The sequence below is a fragment of the Xyrauchen texanus genome, chromosome 24 (genome assembly GCF_025860055.1).
Source record: "Xyrauchen texanus isolate HMW12.3.18 chromosome 24, RBS_HiC_50CHRs, whole genome shotgun sequence".
NCBI classification, from domain to species: domain Eukaryota; kingdom Metazoa; phylum Chordata; class Actinopteri; order Cypriniformes; family Catostomidae; genus Xyrauchen; species Xyrauchen texanus.
In genome coordinates this window covers 26,676,997-26,687,214 of record NC_068299.1, presented here as the reverse complement: position 1 = coordinate 26,687,214, position 10,218 = coordinate 26,676,997, and the positions used below count along the sequence as shown (strand labels likewise).

General features: G+C 35.5%; 1 protein-coding gene across 4 annotated transcripts in view; it reads right to left on the bottom strand.

The window, feature by feature from the left end:
• Positions 1 to 540: 540 nt before the first annotated feature.
• Positions 541 to 10,218, bottom strand: part of LOC127617716 (mitochondrial proton/calcium exchanger protein-like) — a 52,252-nt gene continuing 42,574 nt past the window's right edge. For 2 of the 4 annotated variants that reach the window (XM_052089784.1, XM_052089785.1), the window contains exons 11-14: positions 9,943 to 10,077; positions 7,438 to 7,631; positions 6,165 to 6,321; positions 541 to 4,975 (exon numbers count right to left, since the gene is read on the bottom strand). In XM_052089784.1, the coding sequence (XP_051945744.1) occupies positions 4,835 to 4,975; positions 6,165 to 6,321; positions 7,438 to 7,631; positions 9,943 to 10,077 (627 nt within the window). In that variant the 3' untranslated portion in view covers positions 541 to 4,834. The remainder of the gene's footprint in view (positions 4,976 to 6,164; positions 6,322 to 7,437; positions 7,632 to 9,942; positions 10,078 to 10,218) is intronic. The other 2 variants (XM_052089787.1, XM_052089786.1) reach the window with 2 other exon arrangements.

Below are 10,218 nucleotides of genomic sequence, written 5' to 3'. Positions count from 1 at the left end.
TTAGCGTAAAGCTGACAATTTACACAAGGATTATTTCTATTTCTTCTGCTTCAAACTTAATTCAAACTGACTTCTCTGTCTGCTCATATGAATGTAACACATCATAAGAAAGTGTTTCACCGCTGTTCAAATGCACTTTGGATCGCATAATTTATATTTATAAATATTTTCCATCTGAAAGGACTAAATATTAAATTAATCAAATGACAATAAAATGCAATGTAATCTCTTCAGTAATCAAAACACTTTTTGAATGTAACTGTAATTGAAACTGTATAGTGGAATAGTTACTTATATTTTGTATTTTAAATACGTAATCCCGTTACATGTATTTTGTCACTCCCCAACCCTGTATATATATATATATATATATATATATATATATATATATATATATATATATATATATATATATATATATATATAAAAATCACAAGTGTGATTTGACACCTCATGGTAGAGACTAAAATATTTTTCTTAATTAAATAATCACATTTCTTAGAGCAGCTCTATTTTCAGGGCATTATTAGATGTTTTGCTAATAGTGCCCACCACAAAGCTACAAGTGTATATGATTATGAACATATTACCAACAGCTTATTGCAAAACACTGAATAGGCTATACTGCAGCTTAAACAAGCTCTCCCTGTCTGCTCACATATTTCACAGGTACAAAAAAGTGTGGGAAAATATGTAAGCAGAAAGAGCAGAAGAATCTGAGAACTCCAAGAATCCTTTCTAAGCAAGCACTCAGTGTCTACGGTCTACTGAACTAAACAGTAATAAAGCATGCACCATTCATTTCTTTTAGACTGCTCTCAGCACTGTCAAGGCTATAAAAGTGACCCAAAACAATGTACACTATATACATTAAATGCAATCTTTCTCCATCTAACCACGCTGCACTGCACCTAAAGTATAAACTCTCAGAGATGTCGGCCAGAGAAGTTCAGTTTTACAGGTAGACTTGGAGCTGTTTAACTTCAGATGTCAGACCAGTGTCCTCCTACCAGCCCACATCATGGCTTACTTACAGGGCTAAATTATTTACTATGACTCTCCGACCTGTCATTCAGCCCATTTCAAGTCTGCACAGGTTATTCTTGTAAACAGCCTAATTTCAATTCATTTTTTAGTCTGGGTTTCAGATTGTTTGAGTTTAAGACACTATGATTAGAAGCTAGGCTGGTATTTGTCTCTTTTCTGCAGCGGTGGTGTATATCAACCTGTGCTTGCATGTAACAGTAGTGAATGTTGTCAGATTTGATGATATACTGCTATGAATGTACATAATATTTGAGAATCAGCATTTATATGATGCAACCAATACAAGGTTGACTTCATGAACTACATATACATTGTTGTCATACATTGCAGAATAACAAAAAGGGATGTTATAACTATGTTGACAATCGACTTGATTAACTAAGTCTATAGCACCCTCATGTGGTCAGGCAAATATTGTCACTCTACAAACATTCTCAGAAATTGACTGCAGACACAAATAACCTCAACACTTTATCAAACCCCAAAATACACATTCATAAATTAGACTCAAACTCCAACGAGAAGATCTCAACACTGTTTTGAAACAGACAATATGTCAAAAGCTTTGATGCACTATAACAGAATAGGGTGTCGTTTTCATTTCGGATTAAGATCAATATTAGATATAGAAAACTTTGATTTTAAGCCTGAATATAGGCAGGCTGATAAAGGCAGGTTTTCTAACTGTATTCAGAATCTGATTGGTACTTTTTCAGAGCTTCTAATACTGTAGCTTTCAGTACTCAATTTGTTAATCCAGAAAGTCATAGTGCAGGTATAGCATTAGAAATCATTTTAAGCATTTCCTATAAAAATATTTCTCTTTTTACACTAAAGAATTTGTGTAACAACAGAGTGCATTCAAACTGGACTTCATTCATTTCTGTGCCTTTTAAATCTCATAATCAAGTTAAATTTAAGTGCTTGAAAATCTCGAAAGACTCCCCTTTCTCCCATACTATTTGATACTGTCCTATTTTCTCCTTCTCAAGTAGGCACTGTCTTTGAACTTTTTCTTTGTGAAGAAAAAAAATAAAAAATACCATAAAGCTGTCGGCAGTAACAAGTCAAATAAATAGTCTATCCATTACAGTGAAGAAGATCACTGGGATCTGATTCCATGCACTCAGTAATGGATGGACAGTGCAGCAGGGGAGAGAAAAGTAATAAAAGAGAAAATAAAATGAATAATCACAAATAAGAATAAAAATGAAAAGTTATAGTGACTGTATATGAAATTATGGGCAATGCACATGGATGTGTGTCAATAATAGAAGACAAAAAAATATATTATTAACAACTTTTCTTAGATCAGTCTGGTTTTATTCACAACTCTGGAACCACTTTGATGTATGTGCATTTACATATATTGTACGTAAATTATTATATTATGTTGCATCTTAATGATTTCAATAACATTTCTTTTGCATGTCACTCTTTTTATCCATTTTCAGTCTATAATTTAACTAGCGTAACAGTACTAATGTAATGTAGACTTGTTCTCTTGGAGAATTAAAAAAAAAAAAACAACAGACCTCCTAACAAATGCAGGATGGTCAGAATACTAGGAAGGACAACATTTACAGGACTTTAAAGGGGAGCACAAATGATCTTTGTTCCAAATTATTTTAGTTAAGTTTTAAATTAGTTAATTCCTGTAGTAATTAATGTTTCACTATTTTTTTAGCCTTTCCATCTATGGTCAGTTTTATGTGCACCTGCACTTTCTTTTATTAATTAATCTGACAGCTCATTTAAAATTTTCATATATATAAAAAAAAAAAAAAGCGTTAGCAAAATACCTTTATACATTTCTACAACATTCACACTTCCTCCCATCTACCATTGTAAAAATTCAAGTGTGCGACTCCTCAAATATCTCTCAATGTGCACATACAGACATAACATGCATCTTCCTGAGTCTAATGAACACCCCAAAATGGATAAAATAAAGCTCAGAATAATTTATAGTGCAATTATACATCAGCATCATATTCTCCGCTCTTTAAACACAAACATAGATTATCATACACTATAGTAATACTAATAATTGACTATAGTTTAAGACCTAAATGCCATCGTCAAGATTCAAATATACACACAGCCTTTACTGTAGTTAAAGGGATAGTTCACCATAAATGAAAATTCTGTCATAATTCACTCACCCTCAGTTTGTTCCAAACCTGTAAAACTTACGTTTTCTTCCGTGGAACACAAAAAGAGATGTTAGCCTGATGTTAGATGTTAAAAGCAAAATGTTAGCCTCAGTCACCATTAACTTCCATTGTAACTTTTTACACTACTATGAAAGAAAAATGGTGACTAAGGAAGTCATAGGGCTTTAAAACAACAGGAGGGTGAGTAAAATGATTACAGACTTTTCATTTTTTGACAGACTTTTTTTGGGTGAACTATCAACTCTCTCTTGAAGGGTGCCCTAGGTAAGTTAAGGGACAAATTGTTAAACAGGCGCCTAGACTCAGACAGCTAGATTGTCCATCTCTCTGTCTGAGACACAGCACAGGAACAGTGTTTCCGAGGTTATGCTGGTCCCTCTGCGTGACATGTTTAGGTTTACGTGAGATGTATTCTCTGCCTTGTGTGCCCAGTGAAACTACGCTACCAGACACAGGCCATCAAAACAGTGAGCATGTGGTTCTCATGCTGATCAACACATTCCAGTTTATGTAGATGCTCAGCTGGAACAGTGTGTATGTCCACATGGGAACACTACCACCACTCGTATAATCTCCATGTAAGGAGTTAAAGATTATTCAAGGCATATTCTTACTGTGTCCAGACTGGCATCTTCTTGCAGGAGATGGGCTAAGCATACCCCACATTGGCTAAAGTTCAATCTTTTCCAAACACACATCAGCTAAAAGCCAGTTTATAGCAGTTAAGACAGACGATAATTGCTAAATATTTTGTCTATGAATTTTTTTTAATGCCTTGAGATTATTTTGGGCACTTGTATTATTATTTTGTTTTTTATTACTAAGGCCACAATATAAATCTGGTATGACACTGAAATCAATCCTACAAATCAAAACTACAAATCTGACATATCGATTAGTCCTTCACTGTCTTCAGGTCGGTACAAAAGCTTCAGCCCTGAATAAAACTTAAGTGCTTTAGGAATACAGCCCAATATTACCTCAACCTAGCCATAAAAGGTGCACATAAATGTGTATTTACGAGTATAAATGAAGCATAACCTCTGCAACAATTTCTCTTTGGTTATTAAATAAACATAAATGTGATGAAAATGAATAAAAAATAAATTAAAAAAAAGACAAAACTGAATAAATCTAAGTGAGAAGTGGAATGATGGTGACGGGTGATGTAATATGCACAGGAAATTACATCACTGCCAATTGATGAACGGGGTAAAATGAGAACAATAGTGTCTTTTTTTTATATTAATTATTTTTTGTTGTTTCTTAAGGGTCTTTTCAAAAACAAAGTCAACAAATAGTCCTCTAAAATTATTCTCTGAATTATCCTTTGTTTTCTAATAAATAATTATCTCTTCAATTCAGTCATTCAGTCATTCTATGAACAAAGCAACATTTGTTTCTAATTTATGCGTGTAAAACAAAACACTCAGGGTAATCTGTCTTCCCTTCTAAAAAGTGCTTTTCTCTCTGAACAAACCAAAAAGAAAAACACTATATATTATTTACTGAATACAGAGGAGGTCAGCCTTAGCTTCAGCCTCATTCTGAAACATATTAACACATTAATGTTCTTTTCCATTCCCTACATATTGCTCTCAGTTTTAGGTCTAGTTTTGGATTTTAGCTGCCTGCTCCTTTTCAGCCTTCTCCTTCTCCACCAACTTCTCTTCCTTCTGCAGCATGACCATGAACTCTGCAACCTGGCTGGTGGAGATATCGATGTCCTCCTTATCGATCAGCTCTACCACCTAACACAAAAACACATACATCAGATCAAAGTAAAAGCATACTGCTTACTGACTACAGTGCAGTATAGGGTGTATACTGCATAATATTTATATTATATTTAAATAGTTTGTGAAATAGTATATTCACTATGTTGCATGTTTAATTCAGAGAGTAGCAGCCCGCAACCCTCTCAGAAATAATATATAGCTCTTTTGCATTTTAAATTTAATTTTGTGCAAAAAATTAAATAAAATAAAAACTTTTTTTTACTTTTGGCAGACCAATCAAATAATATACAATGGTAACAATTCATTACAAATGCTTAAAAAATATTTACCAAAATTGTATTTTCGTAAATAATAATAATCATTTTAAATACATTTTAATAAATAAAATCATGGTTGAAAATAATTTTTGTTCATCATCACACTGGAAATGAAAGATTGTGTGGGATTTATTACCAGATGCAATGTGCTTCTTTGTACACTGCACATTTTGGCAAACTTAGTAGGTTATCTAAAAAATATTTACATACTCTGTGTGTGCACAATATACACACACTGCATACTGCAGAAATTGTTAGAATTGTATGGTAGTATGCGTTTATGAATATTTCGTATGCCAAACAAAGATGCTTATTTAACGACATAGAACTAAAGGCAATCAGGGAAAATCAATGAGGGGGGTCGATGAAGATTCAGGAGATGAAAGTTGCTGTGTGGTTCTCATTGTATGTTTGATCACTTTTTTCATATAATGCATGTTTGGGAAAATACCCAAAAGTTCATGCCCATTGCACATAAGATGTATGACAAAGCACTGCGCTTCAGACATAGAGGTCACAAACTAGGTCCATAAGTGTTAATTCACTGTAACATTCCTCTTTAACCATTTGAATGTGGCGCAAACGAGAAGGTCTTTGTTTACATAAGTGCAGCGAGATCACACAATCAGAAGGAGGAGACTGTGCATTTTCACCACAGCAAATTTGAATGTGTAAATGTTTGTTAGATTTGAGAATGGGACAGTCTTCTGCACCACCCTTACAATACACTGGGCCCCCTCTAGGTGGCACACCCCACAATTTGAGAACCACAGCTTTAAAGAGTCCTTGAGCTATGGAGAGGCGCTATACAAAATAAAACATTTTATTATTAAGTTTCAAGTACAGACAGATGTTGCAGATATGTTTCTTTTCAATCAGCTCACCTTGATGACATCATCAATGTCAATCTTGCCATCCTTGTTCTCATCCAGTGCCTCTGCCAAGCTGAGCAGCTTGTGTTCAGGAATGCTCTGGATCTGCCTCATTATGGCAATGAGCTCGTTGATGCTAATCAGATTCTCCCTGTAGGACAGTAACACACTGGATACAGGAAACGGTTACTTGATAACACAGCGGGTAAGATGGTGGAGGAGAAGGTAGTTAACTGTTAATCAACCAATCGCATGCCAAGACATGCGTGGCAAAGGTTCCCAGAAAAGATTTCAGTGAATGATGATCGCTCTTTTGAATTTATTACTAATTAGTATGTAGTATATTGTAGAGAAACAAGCAAATTACTCTCTAATCTTGAGGAATTTCTGACATCATTTTACGAGCCTAATTTGTACTTTCACAGTGGTGATACTTTGCTAACGTTAAAGGTGCACTCAGTGACTCAGAAAGAAATAGTTATTGTAGAATAGTGTTTAAAAGATGTTTAACATGATGTACACTCACATGAGATGAAGACTCCAGTCACATCAGTCATAGAGAAAAAAATGCTTTTTTTCTACACATGGTGCTGGGTGCACATTCACGAACGGTGCCATGTTGAGATCACATGACCACACGAATATTACTTGCTCGATAATTCACTGTAATTTTACGCTTTAACTCATGGAATAAATTAATAATTCCTAACTGTGAATAGTGCGATTTCTTTCAATGACATCAGTTAACTGACAACATTAACTGTTTTTGCAGTTAGGTTCCCCTAGGTGTCAGCGCAACATATACAAAAAAATAACTGAGTTCACCTTTAAGGGGCAAAATGACAAGCATGTTGTTGATGGATTAAAATTATATTAAATCAATCAAAATCAGATCTGATTGCCCACATTTAAAAAAAAAGTGTTATTGTCCAAATCCAAGTTAATGTTTTATTGTTAAGAAGAAACTAAATAAAAGCAAGAGGTCTCTCCTGTTCTTACCTTGGTAAGTCATTATATTTCTCAAAGAACAATCTAAAAAACCAACAAAAAAAGTGATGTTTCATTTGACTGGGAACCCTTCTCTTTTTGTTTGCATCTACACCCTTGTGAGGCTATTCTTCCACCACCATTTTACTGTGTAGATCACAACTGAATGCCATTTCCGCACACGCACACACACACACACACACACGCAAATGTGATCTAACATGGAAAAATAGACACAAACACTATCACACAGATCAATATCACCATTCAAGTCACTCGCACATGAACAGTTTCTTACCCAATTGGTGGTGTGGTCCTGCTGTCCATCTGTCCGTCTAGCACGGACTTGTCCTTCTCCAGCTCATTGATGATATTATCAATCCTGCCAATCATACGGTTGACCCGCTTTGACAGACGTTTACTTGCTTTAGACTCCTCCACCACCTTCTCTTGTCCAGTCTTAGACAGCTCTCGCTTGATCTCCTCCAGGTCCTGTGCATAGAGACAACTTTCACAAGTGGACCTGATATTCTTGCTTATTTAAATGCTGTGTTGAGACCAGAATGTCTTATTATACACATACTCATTCGCTAATAACTGCATACAAGTGTTCTTACTTACAGTATGTGGGCCAAACATTTTCTGTAAGTGGATAAAACTGATTATTTAAAATGAGGGAGTGTGTGCCTGTAGTTAGTAATTACATTCCCAAACCAAAGTAATAATAGATGATACAAGCCCAAACCAACTCCATATAAGGGCTTTTCGCACAACCTCTCCTGTTTTCAAACATGTCTCTGCAAATGTATCCTTTCACTCTCTAAAGATTTGCTCTTCACTGGTTTAGAGAGCGATTCATAAGGAATTCTGCAGATCAGGGAAAGGCAAAAACAGCCACAAAATAGCAATTTGCACATGCAGTTCAGCGATTGCGGGTCAGTTCTGAAAGCTTTATAGCGTAGCATGCAGAAGACCACTGGGGTGCAATCTGGCACACTTCGTCAGGACTGTACAGCATCACTCCATTACTACTATCCAGACAACAGAATAATCTCTGTAACATGCCAAAAGTTCACTTCATTACACAATGTGCATCTGGATAAATGCCAGTTGATAACACTCTTCTCCATCATTTGATCATTATTTGAATATATTACCATCCTGAGACCAGAGCGTGGCTGCTGTGTGCATTTTCCATTTCCCTTTTTGATTTGTAACAAGTAGCACCTAATAAACATGCCAAAAAAAAAATTTGAAGAGCAAATCGTTTTCCTAAACCTTTATATCCTCATATGGGGACAGCAGGACTAAGTTGTAAAAATGTGTAAATAATACCAAGATATAGAAAGTCAGCTTTTTTTTATCAAGTTGTTTATGTTTGCAGGAGTGTTGGTTATTCATATTTTTGAGACGTTACAGACATTACAGATGATTTTCTGTAAAGCTGCTTTGGAAAACCGTGTATTGGGAAAAGCACAAATAAAAAAACTGGCCATCATCATCCAATCACTGCTAACCATCTTAAATTAAAATTTAGCAGTATAAATTCTGAATCTATGTTCTGATTATCAATGTTCATGTCTGCCAAACATGTTGAGTGATGCAAACATTATCTGCAGCCTGAAACTTTTGACCGGCAGTTTGGAGCGTATGCACTTACAGTTGCTGCATAGAAAATCTATAGGATGCTCCCTTGCTCTTTTGCCTATTTAGTGAATGACTTAACCTCCAGTGTGATGTCTGTCTGCATCTAACTCTGTATACAGCCTCTGAAAGCAACATTTTCCATCTTTTGAATGCAGCCATTCAGGGATTGAAATTAAAACCCACCAACCCGTCAAATGCAGGTAAATATCGGCAGTGGCAGGTGACCTTTTCTGAGTTTTTCCAGCATTATGTGAGAGTCATACATGGTGAGCGAAGTGAAGTGAGTGTTTTCAATTCATTCCAATGGGAGCCGAGCTCCAAGCTCACAAAGTGAATTCTCATCGGAATGAATTGAAAACAGTGGACACACAAGCCAGCAGACACATACGGTCAGCATGTTCCAGAGCAAAACTTGTGTGATTCAGTCTGGCTTTACTTGATATCAAGGTGGTCATCGGAGACCATAAAACGTAAGTGACCCATTTAAATTCTACAGAGAACATTCTAGTATAAAGCTCTATTTGGGAGCCTGGTCTCATTAAATTTACGTGAACATGACAAAGTTTTTGCAATTCAAAATATACGTGCTGTATATCACGTTTAGCTGCAGGTTTTCAGTGAAATCTCCAGTTGGAAAACATAGCTCCTAACCTAAAACTTTTGCCTGAACTTAACCATTAGTGTTTTTAAATATATATATGAGAAGTTAAATAACATGAGACCAGGTTACTATATGGGGGAAAGCAAACCCTTCAAACTGCTCCACTTTTATAAACAGCACTGACTAGGTAAAGAGGAAACAAATTATACACATGATCAGTTTTTAAATACACATCATCATCCTTACTAAAATATTTTGGTATTTGGTAATGTTTGCATAAAATAGTTTTTCCCTGTACTAACTGGTCATTTGTATAATTTTTTTATATACTTGATATAATGCACACTTTTGTTACCTAAAATATTGAACTGGGACAATAATTATTTGAATTATAAAGAGATTTTATGCAATTTGATAATGACTTTTTAAGGGAAGCTGTGCTTCCTGTGTAGTCTTAAAGTAATAACCACTGGTGTACACACTGTTAGTGAATGAGGCCCACTGTCCCTATAGCCACACACACACACACACACACACACACACACACACACACACCTCGCTATACTCCTGCACATCATCCTTCAGCTCTTCCAGTTCCTCCTTCTCTTTGGTGAGCAGTTTCTTTTGCTCTTTCAGTTTGGTGCAGGCATCACTCAGCATGTCAATCTCCTCCTTAGTGATCTCTTCACCCTGAAAGGTCAAACACACATGTTTGCATCAACAGATCCTGTGAAACACGCACTTTAATACCATGCAGAGCAGTGTTGGGGAACATTTGAAAGTGTAGTTTGCCAGTGTTTTTCATTTACTCATAACTATATGCAACCCTTT